The sequence below is a fragment of the Apodemus sylvaticus genome, chromosome 2 (genome assembly GCF_947179515.1).
Source record: "Apodemus sylvaticus chromosome 2, mApoSyl1.1, whole genome shotgun sequence".
NCBI lineage: Eukaryota > Metazoa > Chordata > Mammalia > Rodentia > Muridae > Apodemus > Apodemus sylvaticus.
In genome coordinates this window covers 113,625,426-113,642,322 of record NC_067473.1, presented here as the reverse complement: position 1 = coordinate 113,642,322, position 16,897 = coordinate 113,625,426, and the positions used below count along the sequence as shown (strand labels likewise).

General features: G+C 51.0%; 1 protein-coding gene across 6 annotated transcripts in view; it reads left to right on the top strand.

The window, feature by feature from the left end:
- Tet3 (tet methylcytosine dioxygenase 3) overlaps positions 1-14,185 on the top strand; it is a 96,488-nt gene extending 82,303 nt beyond the window's left edge. For all 6 annotated transcript variants that reach the window (XM_052174090.1, XM_052174096.1, XM_052174091.1 and 3 more), the window contains 5 exons: positions 771-921; positions 3,141-3,230; positions 3,642-3,779; positions 6,520-6,856; positions 7,346-14,185. In XM_052174090.1, coding sequence (XP_052030050.1) covers positions 771-921; positions 3,141-3,230; positions 3,642-3,779; positions 6,520-6,856; positions 7,346-9,129 — 2,500 coding nt within the window. In that variant the 3' untranslated portion in view covers positions 9,130-14,185. The remainder of the gene's footprint in view (positions 1-770; positions 922-3,140; positions 3,231-3,641; positions 3,780-6,519; positions 6,857-7,345) is intronic.
- Positions 14,186-16,897: the final 2,712 nt, after the last annotated feature.

Sequence of the window (16,897 nt, the reverse complement as noted above, 5' to 3'; positions counted from 1 at the left end):
CCTGGCTCAACTCTACTGTTCAGCCCCAGATCAACATCTTTATTGGATTTTCCTACCCTTTCACTGAGGTCTATTTAGTGGCAGTAAAGTTACCCTTTTTGGTATATAGTTTGGGGAATTTTGTTTTATTTTTGTTGAGACAAGGTCTTGCTGTCCTGGAACTAGCTATGTAAACCAGGCTAGCCTTGAACTAGGCCTGCCTCTGCCCCTGCCTCTGGAGTGCTGAGATTAAAGTCATGATCTACCCCACCCCGCAGCAGTTTAGAGGATTTTGATCTAGTCATGTCACCCAGTTGAGATTGAGGACAGAGGTCCGTGAGATGGCTCAGTGGGTAAAGGCAATTGCCACCGTGCCTAACAACTCCAGTTCATTCCCTAGGACCAATATGATAGAAGAGAATGAGTCCCGAAGTTGAAGTCCACATACACATGTGGACACATGTGCCCATACATGCAAGCATGCATAACTCCTGTATCCTTCATCTACAACCCTTCCTCCAGCCCTCAACAACCATGTGACTTTCTTGTCCCTTTAAGTTTACCCCTGAAGAATGTTTCTTTCAGACTCACATACATTATGTATCCTTTTGAACAGGCGTGTTTCACCAAGCATTGAATGTTCAGAGAGTAACCTGTATTGGGAAGCTTGGAGGAGTTGTGGGGTGGAAGGAGGAGCCCTTGTTACCAGAGGCTAGTGGAAACCAGTCCTCTACAGGGGCAGTGTCAACAGAGACCACATCTGTATGCTTGGCCTGTGTTATACATTGCAGCCGGACCTGTGCTTGCCAAGGCAAAGACCCCAACACCTGTGGTGCCTCCTTCTCCTTCGGCTGTTCCTGGAGCATGTACTTCAATGGCTGCAAATATGCTCGGAGCAAGACACCACGAAAGTTCCGCCTCACAGGAGACAATCCGAAGGAGGTGAGAAAAGCGTAGCTGGGCACACGGCAGGGGCCCCTCGCGCCTCCCCACCTGCATCCTTAGCAGCTATGCAGAGGTAGGATTGATGTGCCGCAGCAGAGATGGACAGAAAATGTATTCTGTTAGCAGGCAGTATGAAAACTGAGGACTGCTAGCTACAGGTCCTCAGACTCTTAACCGCAGCAGCTTTAAAGGAATTATTCTGAATACCTTAGCTGCAGGTGCAATCTTTCATCTGAATTTGAACTGGATACTTCTTTGTGGGACTTCTTTTGGAGTGTAGGAATTATAGGAGGAACAGGGACCTTCCTCTCTGTGGATGACCCTCTGAATCTGGGCAGGGCTAAGTGAGGTATCCCATCCCCCACTGGGCTGGACAGACATTGGGGCATTCATACAAACATCCAGGCCCTTACTGTCTCCATGTTCTGGTGCACTGAGCGCGGTCCACACGTGTAGTCACTGGGTTAGGATTAGGCCTCTCCATGGCTTCTCAGCCTGGTCTCTCTCATGTCCCTGTCACAACTGATTAAGGGACTTGGGTCTTTTGCAGCTTCCACCAAGGGTATAGGATCTGTGTCAGCGGAGTCCATTTCTCTATTGCTGTATTTTCTGTGCTCCGTGATACGATGGCCATAGCAAGAGGTGGTCTTTCACCTCTGCTTCCTTCCTCCTCCTTGCACTTCTGGGGTGTAGGGGTCAGGGGTCTCGTCCCTCTGCTGGGGTGCAAGCATCCTGGCCATCCTGATGGCCTTCCAGAGCTCGAGGCTCCTAGTACTGGAAGGGCTTCCCACTCCGCCAAGCTCAGGGACATCCACTGGGCCCCTCTTGTGTGTTCCACAGCCCATGTAACCATCTTCATGAATTAAAGAGTTTTCAGGGACTAGAGCAGTGGTCTTCCAAATGACCTGGGTTCGTGTCCTAGGACCCATGTAGCGGCTCACAGCCATCTGCAGCTCCAGCTTAGAGGAACTAACACCTTCTGGCTTCTGCACACACATGCCATGAATGCACACACACATAAAAATCTTATTGTTTTCCCGAATTCAGAACCTTTTCCCCAAAAACTTTTAGACAGTTTTGTAAGCTAAGAATACTCTAATTTGATAGCTCTTTGTAAGCTAAGACCCTCTTCTTCTGAAGCAGCAAATGTGGCTGCCTCAGTGGGTTGAAGAGCCCTAAGACTTGCCAGGAATAAAAAGACAGTGGCTTAGTTTCTCCAAGAGCTGTTCCTGGTGCTGTAGATTGCCGTGTCCTGAGCACTTGCCGTGTGCTGGGCTCACACGTCTCCTGAGCCCAGGACCTCTCAGGCAGAGTCCCCTCACTTGACAGACAGGAGAGATTGCTCAGAACAGTCCGTGGTGAAGGAGGCAGGGTCCCTTCCTAGGCCTGCTGTGCTCCCCCAGCACGAGTCTCACCTTGTAGCTGTGTTATGGCCCACTGCGCTGGTAGCAGCATCCAGACAGCGGTAGAGCAGTGGCCAGGGTCCACGCAGCATCATGTTGGTTGTACTGACTGAGCCGTGCTCCTGGCTTCTCTCTACGCTACGTGCTTACTGCCACTCCTTCATACGTGCTCCACGTTTATGTTCATGGCCGCAAGTCCCTACAAGCCAGTGTAAGGCCAGAGAGGCAGCAGAAAGGCTATGGCTATGTAAGGAAAGCAGCCGCGGCGTGGAACTGCTTGATGCTGCAGACATTTTTGCTGGCTAGTACAGGAACCACATGGATCCACCAAGGGACCCAGTGCATCACTGCCTTGCATTTCAGAAGGCTGGAGCAGCCAAGTCTTTGGGTTTGTCTGACGTCTGGCTGGTGATGGGCTCTGGGTGAGGTCAACTGTGAATCTCCAGCACAGGTCTGCCAGTTTCTGCTTTCTCTAACATAGGAACACTATCCACACCTATTGGAAAATCCCTGCACACCATACCACACCTGTATTCAGCTCTGAATGCAGGGCCCTGCTCTCTCGTCCTGGGCTGGACGGGGCTGCGTGTGACAGAGTGGCTTAGCTGTCAGGATGACTGCACCTTCCAACAGGGGCTTTTCGGGTGAGGCTCAGTATCCCCATCTTTAAAATGGACACAACAGAGGAACGCTGTGAAACTCTGGACACACTTGGCCTCCTGCCTTCCCAGAGATGGTTCTGGTGGGTTCATTTCTGGCAGGAAGTTTGCCGGCTAGGGCATCTCTGAATGTACTTAATTGTTCTTCCCGCAGGAGGAGGTACTCCGGAATAGCTTTCAGGACCTGGCCACTGAAGTTGCTCCCCTATACAAGCGGCTTGCACCCCAGGCCTATCAGAACCAGGTACGGAAGCCAGGACCTTCAAGTTCCCTGATGTTGGAAAGTGGGGGTGTGACTTCCTTTGTGTTTTTAAAGAGCGCTCAGCCTAGAGGTCTCCTGGAGCCGTTGTGTGCTTTGATAAGACTCCTTACTTAGTTACCCCTAACTCCCATCTTCCCCTCCGCAGTAGTCTCCAGTGCTTCTGGCTTAGCTTCCTTTGCAGAAGCTTGAGTTCCTGTCTAGTCAAATGAGCTTGAGCTAACCTAGAAAAGAGCCCTTTCCTCAGAGCCAGGGCCTCTCAACTGGAAAACCTTCCTCTCATGGCCCAGACAGCTGTGATCCTTAGCCTGCTTCTCTCTGAGATCTGGATCCTAGGGGCAGCATCGGGATTAGTCACTCAGGCCTCTGAACAGCTGTCCTTGGCCATTCACACAGGTGACCAATGAGGACGTGGCGATCGACTGCCGCCTGGGGCTGAAGGAAGGGAGGCCTTTCTCAGGGGTCACAGCCTGCATGGACTTCTGTGCCCACGCCCACAAGGACCAACATAACCTCTACAATGGGTGCACTGTGGTAAGGAAGCCTGGGAGGAGCCAACTAAGGAGAAGGCTGGGGGTCCAGACTGAAATGCTAGAAAGGGCAGGTCCTCAAGGATGAGAGGGCAAGAGGTGGGGACACTGGGGAGCAGGAAGGAGCAAGAGCTCGGGAGGTCCTCTGACCTCCAGGCTCCTGCACTCTTTACTATTAAAGATTAACTGCCAGCAGCAAAACGCTCTCAAACGTTTCACGCCTTAGTCTCTCCATGTGTGCACCTGGAGGTCAAAGGTCAGTGTCTGGTGTTCTGTGAAGCTGTCCATCCCTAAAGGTGTTCATGTTATTTTTGAGCAGCTCAGCATTCCCTGGCACCTGGAGCTGGGCAATCAGGTCAGGCTGGGTGGCCAGTACGGCGAGGTCCACTGTGCTTGGCTTCTGTGGGTCCTGGGATGTAACCCAGACCCTCCAGTGTGCACAGCAATAGCTTTACACACTGAGCCATCTGCTTATAGGAACTTAGAGAGTTAGGGACTGGAGAGCTGGTTAGAGTTAAGAGCGCTTGCTACCCTTCAGGAGAGCCTCAGCTTATTTCTCAGCAGACCATTTCCGGCAACGTCACCATCAGCTCTGGGGAATCTGGTGCCCGCTTCTAGCCTTTGTGACACATTCAGCATACACGCACATGGACATAAACACATACATATAATTTAAAAAAAAAAAAAAAAACTTGGGCTGGAGAGATGGCTCAGCGGTTAAGAGCACTGACTGGTCTTCTGAAGGTCTTGAGTTCAAATCCCAGCAACCACATGGTGGCTCACAACCATCTGTAATGAGATTTGGCACCCTCTCTAGGAGTGTCTGAAGACAGCTACAGTGTACTTACATATAATAAATAATTAAATCTTTAAAAAAATTACTTAAAAAAAAAAAACTTTTAAAAACCCTTTCTGAAATCTTCAGAGATAACCAGTCAGCGTTTGGTGGCTATCCCTTCCACAGCTGTGTATGAGTGTACACAGCTGTGTAAAGCTCCTCCTACCTGCTCTCCTATAGCGTGCTTTTCTCAAGCAGTGGTAACTTGGGCTTTCTTGTCAGTGGGTATGGACTCATTCACACGTGTTGAAGCTTCCCATGTAGCTCTGATATCAGCTATTTAAGCAGTTCCCCCACAGATGATAGGCAGTTGATGAGTCACCCCTTCCATCTGTGTGCCAAGAGGAATCCTGCAGCTCTGTGCAGAGATGGTTTAGTGCTTGTTCAGTTTCCTGCAGTACACAGTCCTGTCAGTCTGCCTAATTCAGTGAGGTGGGCCTCTTCTCCGCTAAAGAGGTAGAACATCGTCCGGTTTCTCTCTCTGATCTATCTTGTCTCTGTCTGTCTCTCTCTCTCCTCTCTCTCTCTCTCTCTCTCTCTCTCTCTCTCCTTCTCTCTCTCTTTTCTCTCTCTCTCTCTTCTCTCTCTTTTCTCTCTCTCTCTTCTCTCTCTCTCTCTCTTTTCTCTCTCTTCTCTTCTCTCTCTCTTTTCTCTCTCTCTCTCTTCTCTCTCTCTTCTCTTCTCTCTCTCTCTCCTCTCTCTCTCTCTTCTCTCTCTCTCTCTCTCTCTCTCTCACACACACACACACACGCACACACACACACACACTTATTTCATATGTATGAAATGTTTTATCTGCATACAGAGCCTGCAGGCCAGAAGATGGCATCGGTTCCATTATAGATGGTTGTGAGCCATCATGTGGTGGCTGGGGATTAAACTCAGGACCTTTGACAGAGTAACCAGTGCTCTTCACTGCAGAGCCGTCCAGCCTCTCTCTTGCCTCTTAATTTTACTCTTAGGGCGTCCCATCTATGTCCTGTTTCCTTTCTAATCATCATTGCCATCTTTGACAATGTAAAGTCCTTATGTGCTCACTTAGGTGTATTACAGGAGTAGAGGCCGTCTACCCTGCCGTATCTCACCCATAGTGTAGTTACCTCTGCTCTGGTTACCATATGGATGTCAGAGAAAGGAAAACACAAGGCTAAGGCCCAGCTGAACTTGGAATATAAACAGGAAAAAAAAAGTAAATTGTGGGGGCTGGAGAGATGGCTTAGTGGTTAAGAGAACTGACTGCTCTTCTAGAGGTCCTGAGTTCAATTCCCAGCAACCACATGGTAGCTCACAACCATCTGTGATGGGATCTAATGCCCTTTTCTGATGTGTCTAAAGGTAGCGACAGTACACTCACATAGATAGTAAAATAAATCATTTTTTTAAAAAGTAAATTGTATCAGAAAACTCATTGTACATTTGTTATGTTTTTAAAATATTGTTTAAAAACAACTGCGCATAATATCCTATTTAGTTACCCAAAAGTATATACCCATGCATGCATATGTAACTAATGTTTGCAACTATCTTTTCTGAGGTCCTTTTTAATAAAAAAGGTTGCCTTAGATGCAGCAGAGCTGAGTAGTTGACTCAGGGGGAAGAAGGTTCAGCCTGTGGATGTGGCGCAGTGGCGGCAATGGCGGGCTTCAGGCAGAGCTGCGCCTCTAGTCCCAGCTTAGCCACAATGGGGAACAGGATAACTCAGCACTGAGCCTTCTGCCCACTGCCCCCCAGGCACTGTGTTGTTAGTGTCTAGAACCTTCACAGCCAGGGGCATGTGGGTGGGACACAGTAGATAGATGGCTGGCAGTTGGGCCATGGAGAGGTGACAGTTTGGGAGCTCAGACCCCTCTCTCCACGAATGCACGTGTGGACTCCAGTTCCATCTCTTCCTCCCTGTGTGGGGCAGGTCTGCACCCTGACCAAGGAAGACAATCGCTGTGTGGGCCAGGTCCCTGAGGATGAGCAGCTGCACGTCCTGCCCCTGTACAAGATGGCCAGCACGGACGAGTTTGGCAGTGAGGAGAACCAGAACGCCAAGGTCAGCAGCGGGGCCATCCAGGTGCTCACGGCCTTCCCGAGAGAGGTCCGGCGGCTGCCTGAGCCCGCCAAGTCCTGCCGCCAACGGCAGCTGGAGGCCAGGAAGGCGGCGGCCGAGAAGAAGAAGCTGCAGAAGGAGAAACTGAGCACGCCAGAGAAGATCAAGCAGGAGGCGCTGGAGCTGGCTGGTGTCACCGCTGACCCAGGTAAGCCAGGGACCACCTGGGGGGCCTTACCCTCATGCCACCTGGCCACTTAGGAGGAAGGCCGCTTGGCTGCTCCAGGGCGCCCTCACTGTGTCTAGGGCAGAGGCCGTTGTTGTAGGGCAGGGCTGTGAGGGCCTGAGCTCCCATTCTTGGCTGGCAGCAGGCCCTGCTGCGACCCCACACCCACACTTGGGGAACGTGAGCTTCGGCTGAAACTAAGGCATCTTCTGGGGTCGGAGCAAAGTGACGGCAGAGAGGACACAGGCTCTGCACAAGCTGTGTCCCCCACCTAGGGAGCCTTACGGGGGAGCCCAGGGAGTGTGTCTAGGCCAGGTCTGAGCGCACTTCAGCATTCCATCCATCCTGCCTCTCCAGAGAGAGAACACTCCTCAGGCAAGGAAGGAGGTTGCATCTCCTGTGCCCTGCACCCGGCCCTCGCTAGGCTGTAGTGTGTACCTCATCTTCGACTTTGCCTTCTGCCTTCCCCAGGCCTGTCTCTGAAGGGTGCATTGTCCCAGCAAAGCCTGAAACCCTCCCTCAAGGTAGAGCCTCAGAACCACTTTAGCTCCTTCAAATACAGCGGGAACGCAGTGGTGGAGAGCTACTCGGTCCTGGGCAGCTGCCGGCCCTCCGACCCGTACAGCATGAGCAGTGCGTACTCCTTCCACTCGCGCTACGCACAGCCGGGCCTAGCCTCCGTCAACGGCTTCCACTCCAAGTACGCACTTCCCTCCTTCGGTTACTACGGCTTTCCGTCTAGCAACCCCGTCTTCCCCTCCCAGTTCCTGGGCCCCAGTGCCTGGGGACACGGGGGCAGTGGAGGCAGTTTTGAGAAGAAGCCAGACCTCCATGCTCTACACAACAGCCTGAACCCGGCCTACGGTGGTGCTGAGTTTGCCGAGCTGCCAGGCCAGGCTGTTTCCACAGACAACCACCACCCAGTCCCTCACCACCAGCAGCCTGCTTACCCAGGCCCCAAGGAATATCTGCTACCCAAGGTCCCCCAGCTCCACCCAGCATCCAGGGACCCCTCCCCCTTTGCTCAGAGCTCCAGTTGCTATAACAGATCCATCAAGCAAGAGCCAGTAGACCCTCTGACCCAGGCTGAGTCTCTACCCAGAGACTCTGGTAAAATGAGTAGAACACCCTTGCCCGAAGCATCTCAGAATGGGGGACCCAGTCACCTATGGGGACAGTACTCAGGAGGCCCAAGCATGTCCCCGAAGAGGACTAACAGTGTAGGTGGCAACTGGGGAGTGTTCCCTCCAGGGGAAAGCCCCACCATTGTTCCCGACAAGCTCAATCCTTTTGGGGCCAGCTGTCTCGCTCCTTCACACTTCCCAGAAAGCCAGTGGGGACTGTTCGCGGGTGACGGTCAGCAGTCGGCCCCCCATCCCGGAGGACGACTTCGAGGCAAGCCATGGAGCCCCTGCAAGTTTGGAAATGGCACCTCGGCCTTGACTGGTCCCAGCCTGACTGAGAAGCCGTGGGGGATGGGAACAGGGGATTTCAACTCTGCCCTGAAAGGTGGTCCTGGGTTCCAAGACAAACTGTGGAATCCTGTGAAGGTGGAGGAGGGCAGGATTCCCACGCCAGGGGCCACCCAGCTGGACAAAGCCTGGCAGGCCTTCGGTGTGCCCCTGAGCGCCAACGAGAAGCTGTTTGGGGCCCTGAAGTCAGAGGAGAAGCTGTGGGATCCCTTCAGCCTGGAGGAGGGGACCGCTGAGGAGCCCTCCAGCAAGGGGGTGGTGAAGGAAGAGAAGAGTGGACCCGGGGTGGAGGAGGACGAGGAGGAGCTGTGGTCGGACAGTGAGCACAACTTCCTGGATGAGAACATAGGCGGTGTGGCCGTGGCCCCTGCCCACTGCTCCATCCTCATCGAGTGTGCCCGGCGGGAGCTGCACGCCACCACACCACTCAAAAAACCCAACCGCTGCCACCCCACCCGCATCTCGCTGGTCTTCTACCAGCACAAGAACCTCAACCAGCCCAACCACGGGCTGGCGCTTTGGGAGGCCAAGATGAAGCAGCTGGCGGAACGGGCGCGGCAGCGGCAGGAGGAGGCCGCCCGCCTGGGCCTGGGCCAGCAGGGAGCCAGGCTCTACGGGAAGAAGCGGAAATGGGGGGGCGCCATGGTGGCTGAGCCCCAGCACAAAGAGAAGAAGGGGGCTGTCCCTACCCGGCAGGCGCTGGCCATGCCCACAGACTCGGCGGTCACCGTGTCCTCTTACGCCTACACAAAGGTCACTGGTCCCTACAGCCGCTGGATCTAGGTGCCAGGAGCCAGCGTACCTCAGCGTCGGGCCCGGCCCGAGCTGCTCTGTGGTGCTTTTGCCCTCATGCCCGGGGGCGGGTTGGGGGTGCAGAAGTCTCTCTATATCTACATATATGGATATGCTTATCATATATATGTATTTATGGTCCAAACCTCAGAACTGACCCGCCCTCCCCCCTCTACTTCCCCAGCACTTTGAAGAAACTACGGCTGTCGGGTGATTTTTTTTTTTTGATCTTAATATTTATAACTCCACGTTTTATTTTTCCCCTTGTTTTGAGGGGCTTTTATTTTCCTTTTGTTTTTAAAACTTTATCCTTGTATATCACAATAATGGAAAGAAAGTTTATAGTGTCCTTTCACAAAGGAGCGTAGTTTTAAATTCCATTTAAAATATGTATTTATTGGATTTTTTTTAAAAAGCGACAATAGTAATGGGTTACAGGTAGGCAGGAAAGGCCAGCAGTGCTTCCTGCCTGGCGAGCCCAGCCTCCTGGGAGCTGCAGGTTCTCCAGCCATCTGCCCCCACCAGCCAAGGTTAGCATGTAGCCCTGGTCTGTCCCTCCTTCCCACAGGCTAAGGAGCCTTGGGACCACCCCGTTTTTCTCTGTGGAATGGGGGGAGCTGCAGACATCTGGGGGCCTGGCCTGGAGATGCTGGTGTTAGATGTCCCCAGAAACCAGGTTGGAAGTAGACAGCTTCAAGCTTGCTAGTCTCCACACTGAATCCTCTCTGTCCGTTATTTATCAAGTCATATGATGTCCTGGTTCGCTAGGCAGCACCTCAAGCTGGAGCAGGAGTCCAGAGGCTCCTAGGAGCCCTTCTCGTCCCGCCGCCGATAAACCGGTGAGTACTGGGCAGAAGGAAGCTTGGTGGCAATTTTCTTTAAAATCGCCCCAAAGTTTGTCGATACTGAAAAAGGGCTACTGTATCTTTAGAAACAAGAAGTTGAACCCAAGCTGTGAAGAGCCAGTGTGCTGTGCGGTGCTCTGCGGGTGCTCTGTGGGTGCTCTGCGGTGCTCCGCGGGTGCTCCGCGGTGCTGTGGTGCTGGAGCCTGGTGCTGTAGTATTGTGCTGGGACTTTTCTGACTCTCAGGGCAGGTGGCATCCTGCCAGAGCTCAGCAAGCCAGTGTGATGGCGGCCACGCCTCGTCCTTCTTCCTGGATCTTCACAAGGGACAATGGTGCAGTCCTCCCGGCCCTCCTCGCAGGGTGCGGCCTACACTTCATTTAAAGTGCAAGGGTCAGGCGTTTTCAACAGGTTGCTATGCCCTCCCTCCTTCGAGGGGCCAGTTCTCCATTGGATCTCTTCTCTCCTCCCTCTCCCTTCTCCACCTCCCCTGTAACTCGCCCACTCTAAAACCCTGGTGCGTTCATTCAGCTCTTTGAAAGTGAGACCGTTGGTGCTTTAATTTCTGTGACATTGAGAGGTCGGGCCTGGCAGGTGGGGGTGACGCGTGTCTGCAGCAGGTCAGTCCTCGCCGAGCATTTGTTTTCAGAAGCTGTTAGCCGTGTTGTCAGGCTGCTCTTGTGTGCGGACGTGTGTGGTGAGTTGGGGGGCTTCATCAGGACACACAGAGTGCCAGCCGGGGCCTGAACGGTGGTTATCAGGTGCTTGTAGCCAGGTTTGGTCTTCGTAAACCGAGTAAACCGAGCGTAGCGATCCCTTGACGATGCTGATGGCGGGTCCGAGTTCCCAAGCTTTGCGGTGCCTTGTGCCAGAGCAGATTGCCGAGCGGCCGGGTGTTGACGAGAGCCCTTCGGAAGCGCTGGCAGAGAGTGGCTGAAAGGTGTCCTGAGCATTTTTGTGGTCTGGTTTTAACTGTAAATAGTGAAAGTTTTTTTAAGCACTTTTGCCTAGATTTAAACAGCAACTTGAAAAGAATAAAAAGTACATTTTAACATGTAATTGTGGGAGAAACTGTAAATAGTAGCTGAATATTTAATGTGCTTTGTCAATCCACCTTTACCATATTCTGTAAAGTTGCAATTATTTTACAGGACAAAAAAAAATGAAATTATTATTGCTTTTGAAATAAATACCCAAGAGCTTATCAGGACTTAGAATTATTCAGAATTCAGATTTATAGGAAAGCCTCTGACCCTCTGTTTGACAAGCTAAAGAGTCAGAGTCTTTAAGGCGCATGCTAATTTTCTAGTTTTGAGGGAGAGCTGGGTCCTTTAAATGCTATTTTGCTTAATCGCATCAGTACTTTTACGCAGGTCTCATCTGACTCCGTGCTTAGGTAGATGCGGGGGTGCCTTGAAAAACTTCATTTTAAATAATCTTAAATATGATATTTTACAAAGCATTTGGAGAATGTGACCGTGTATACGGCTCATGGAAGCCCCAGGTTGGCTGTTGGCTTGCAAGGTCCTGAGTGTGGCCCTGGTGATTCTGTGGCCGGCAGTGTGTGGGTCTCTCTGACGCGTATTCAGTATGCTCCAACCCTCCTCACCCTTTGGTAGCAAAGCCATCAGACGAATGGAGAGAGCAGGACAAGCTAAAGAACATGTGATGCCCATCCCCCAAGCCTGCCCAGCCTTTGTTCATACCTTCTAGGCCAGGAGACAGGCTGCCCTGAGGTGAGGTGAGGTGAGGCAGGAGGCCTTCCACCATGGCCCTTCAGGTTCTAGCGAGCGCTGTTTCAGGGCTCAGTGCTATGCCTGTGCTTGAGTCCGTGCTGATTTTCACACACTACATGTATAACCTACCTCAAATCTGTCACTGAAATGAGCATGCTTTAGACGTGTGTTTAAGACGTAACTATGCACAGTTCTATATCCCCCATCCCTTGCTGCTGAAGGCTTCTTAAAGAGAAAAATCAAAATTTTTATTTTTACTGGCACTATCATTTTTTAAGTCCTGAAGATGATTGACAAGACATTTTTATCATGAGATGAAAAAAATAAAAAATAAAGCCATTGCAACTCAAGAACCTGACGGCATGAGCGAGTTTTTAGAGTACTGTTATAGCCAGGGAGATGGCTTCGGAGTCTGCCCCCAGTGTGCCCGCCCGCCCGTCCGTCTGTCCGTCCGTCTCCACAGTCCACACCAGTGCAAGCATTTGGTGCCCACCCCAGCTTTTGTTCTCCTGTGTTTTTGTCGCCCCTGCCTGCTGTGTGCAAGAGGACTTTTGAAGTTCTGGCCCGAGAGATTTTCTTTTAGAATGAGTCATTTGGCAGCAGGATCTCACAAAATAACTGGTGCTAGCAGGAGAGACCACCTGTCCGGAGCTCTACCGAGGGTGTCATGTGGATTGGGGGGTGCAGTTTGGAGTCTGGTTTCAGTGGGGACTGAGCAGCCCAGCCCTCCAGGGGGCTGCTTTGCCTTTTGCTGTGGTGGCCCTGTTACAGGGAAGGGAGTCTGCCTTCTCTGCCCCGCCCCCCTGCTTAAAGAAACAGTAGCTTGCAGAGCTAGGGTTGTGAGTGCCCAGTGGCAAGAAGGTCAGAAGTCCAGGGCTTTGTTGCGCCATAGCTAATGGCAGTGGGTGTGTGAGCGTGGCTGACAGTAGCTGAAAACCCAATGTCACAGAGTGAGGACACTTGACTGCTTCAGAGGTCAAAGCAAGGCCAAGCTGGTGGGAAACCGATGTATCCCTGATGTGCCTCAACCAATCTCTTTCCTTTTGTTACTGAAGTGTGTTTTCTGGACTTGGAAGCATTTTTATGAATTGAAATAGTCTAATAAATGGTGCTATGGTGTTTCAATGTGACTGTCCCTGATCTTGTCTCCCTGAGGTGCTATCAACGTTTGAAACCACAAACAACCAAAAAAACAAGGTGGGCTCCGTCTCTCGGCTTTTCTTTTCTCCTTCGGTGCTGTCTTCGTGGGCCTGTTTACCGTGCCGTGTCTGCCCTGAGCAGGGTGCTGGGTCTGGTGTTTCGTTGTTCACCTTGGTGGCCAAAGCTGGGCTCACGGAGAAGGCAGCTTGCCCGTGCAAGGACAGCAGTGGCCCGCTCGTGGGTTTGTCTCTCTTCTTAGGCCAGATTAGAAAGGGGGTGGTGGCATTGAGAAGGAGAGGCAGGGCCCCTGCCTCTTCTTGTACATCAGGTATTCTCTCGTGTCCCAGGGTGCTAACCCCAGAGAGGACAGGCTGTGGTCCAGGGGCAGCGCCTTTTCCTGGCCCTGGCAGGGACAGCATGGGCAAGACTGGGTTCTTGCTGCTCATTGGTAGCTCCTGGTGCTCAGACTAATAGGCAGGTGCTTTTTTTGTCCCTCAATGCCACCAAGGCCGCTTTTAGTTGGTGCTAAACTTCTCCCTGTGTCCACATAAGCTGACGCAAGACTGAAGAGCGCGGCAGGAAGCCCCATGTCCATCATCCACTGTCACAGGTTTTTTTTTTTTAAATACCTCAAAACAGGACATTGTGACAACTTAGGTTCCATGAGGGTCTGATACTCACAGGCTGTCGATGGGATGACGTCCTTGACCTTGACACACATCTGGGGTCATTCTCTCTGTTCATTCTTAAGCAGAAAACTGGCAGAGTGCCTAAGGGAAGGAGCGTGGTTGGATGTTTTCCATTCTCTTAAGTTTTGCTTTTGAATAAAATGTGAATCTCCTCTGTCCATCTCATCAAGCTTTCTGTCACCATTGCTGTCATTTGAAAACCTACGACACCTGGTTTACCTGCTGTCCTACCAGGCCAACTTCACCACATACCCTGGACCAAATAACACATTGGAGGTGCATACGCCAACCCAGGCTCACAGCCCACTCCTACCCATCTGTGCATAGATGATTCTGGGAGCACCGCCTTCCTGAGAGGGCAAAGCAATAGGCTTCCCACCCGAGGGGAGACCTCGGCATGGAAGCCGGGTTCTGGGCTTCGGGCCTGAGGATGAGTGAGCTGTGCGGCCTGCCCCTTGTCTGCTTCTAGTCTGATATCAGGGATGCTTTCTGTAGGGTGTCTGTCAACCGTGTTCTTCTCGCTCCACCGGCCCGTCATCCAGGGAGCCCTCACTCTTCATTTGGGGACAGATACTCATTGGCTCATCTGGACATCCCAAATTTTCTTGATTCCAATGTAGATTGTTTTTTTTTTTTTTTCTTTTTCTTTTGGGGGAGTAGAGGGAGAGAGACAGGAGTGATGTCACTTATTTTTCTTGTGTTTAAAGAAGCAAGGACCGACTGTCTCACAGCATACTAATGCTTTAGACTTGATCTAGAACCTTGCAGCTTTTGGATGTGTTTTATTTCTTATCTCTTTGAATTCCTGTTTGGTTACCTGGCTTCCAATGGAGGTGAACTTAACAACCATACTTGAATATTCCGTCTTGACTTTGTAAACTGTGGCTACTTGAAATGAAGTTTATCTGGGGTTGATGGATGAATGGTAGGTTTTTGCAATGTCTCAAGGCAATAGGATGTGTATTATTAAACTGTAGATATCTTAGTACAGTAAATTTATGCTGATAATTTTATTTTGTATAATTTCTACCTTTTTGTTAATATTTTCCTTCCAGTTTATTGGTTTGTCTCCTGAGCTACCGCCTTCCTTCCCCTTTCCTTCTCCCCCAGTGTTTCAGTAAATTTAATTTAGGGTGCCTAGAAATTGCAAGTATGTATCCTTTTTTGATTTGTATTTTATTATAATTTACACAAACAACTGGGTTTGTGAACTGTATTACTCCTGGCATCTTTAAAATATTGTGGGTGTTTTAATAAATTTTATATTTATTTTTTGCACTCAAATTCTGTGTAAGTTTTTTTTTCCTCCCTCTCATCTTGAACCTGCACTAACTTGTGATATAAGGTACCCTGTAGTCGTGCCTTTCTGAAATATGTTATAGACACCCAAATGAAGCCTGCCTCAGGGCAGCGAGGGCTGGGCGTCTGAGCTGCTGAGGTCACAGACCATGCTCTGGGACTGCCCTTATCAGCCCTGCTTTGTCCCCCCCTCCCTGTCCATCTGGGATTCAGATGTCCACATGTCCTTCCACCTTACAGCTACTAAGACCACTGCATTTTTCTGGGTTCTTATGACTCAGATATAGTCGACTACTGAGGTGCAAAGCTGGACCCCAGGCTGCTGAACATGGGACAAAATGGGCGTGTCTTTAATCCAGGCTGCAGCTCTGGTGGTGGCTGGGTTGGGGACTTCTGAGCTGGCGTGGAGGAAAGGACAGGAAGCCGCCACCTTCTCTTCCTGTCGCCTACTTCCTCTGCCCGAAATGTGCCTCTAGCACCAGAAAGGAGCTACTCAGCAGACTAGTGATGAGGAACCTTCTAGAAATGCATTGACATGCTGCCCTAGTTCTGTGTATATCATACACCACATGCCTGGTACCCCCAGAGGGTAGAAGAGAATGTCGGGTCCCCTAGGGCTAGAGTTACACATAGTTGTAAACTTCCGTGTGGGTGCTGGGAATTGAACCCAGGTCCTCTGGAAGAGCAGCCACTACTTTTAACCACTGATCCATCTCTCCAGTGCCCCTCCCCATGCACCTTTGTTGATGTTTGCCCAAGTGTCTCCTCGTTTACCTCCGCCTCCTGGCCTATCCCGATCTTCATTTTGTTACCACGCTGACCTAGCTACACTACTTGGTCAACAACTACCTTAAAAGTTCTGCTGGTGCTGGGACTAGAGAGATGGCGCAGCAGTTAAGGACACTTGCTGTCCTTTCAGAGAACCTGAGTTCTTAGCACCCACGTTAGGCAGCATGCAATTGTCCGTAACCCTAGCTCCAAAGGATAGAGTGTTCTGCCTCTGTAGTTGTGCTTCTCTGAGGTTTGGGGACGTTATGATCTATAGATATTGCAGTAAGTCATTAGGAGTTGTTTTAATAGTATGTCTATTACACAGCGGTTCTCAGCCTGTGCCCTTTCACAGGGGCCACCTAGGACCAGAAAACACAGAAACGGACATTATGATTCATAATGCAGAATGAGTTAGCAATGAAAATTTTATAGCTGGGGTCACTACAGCATGAACATTAAAGGGTCTCAGCATTAGGAGGGTTGAGAACCACTTATTTAACAGGTTAATAGTAATAGGTTCTCTCCTCTGAGGCCTGTGAGGTAGCAAGCCACAGATCCTTGGCCCCATTAGCAGTGCCAGACATGGGTTCTATCTCATGGATTGGTCCTTAGAGCTGATCAGAAAGCAACTGGTTACTCCCGTAATATTCTCACTATGACTGTACCACTGGGTATATCATCTGTTGTCAGGCTAGTTGTGACAGGTAGCAAGGTTCACGGCTGGGTGACTGCTTTTCCCTCCAGCAGCATTCCTAGTGGCATTGTGAAAGCCAGTCGGTTTGGATGAAGCATTCAGGTGAGTACCAGTTTGACTTTTCCCTGTTGTGCCATTCAGGCATGTGGTGTGTTGAGGTATTACCATCAAGTGCTGCGGGGTAATGAGAGCATTGACTGTAGCCTGTTTGCAGACCTGTGGGGTTCCACGGGCCAACGACTTCAGCTGGTCAGCATGCAGAGGATAAACTGTAGAGAGCTGTCCTGGAAAGGGACACAGAGTCACAGTGTGTGCGCGCGCGCGCGCACACACACACACACACACACACACAAGAGAGCAGCTGTACATGTAAACTCAATGGCACGAGACCTGTCCAGGCTCAAGGCAAAATCCTAGCATCAAAATGGAACTGAAGCCGTGTGGTAGTGGTGCACGCATGTGATCCCAGCACTCTGGGAGGCAGAGGCAGGCGGATTTCTGAGTTCCAGGACAGCCAGGGCTACAGAGTGAGCTCCAGGACAGTGGGTTATACAGAGAAACCCTGTCTCGAAAAAACCAAATCCAAA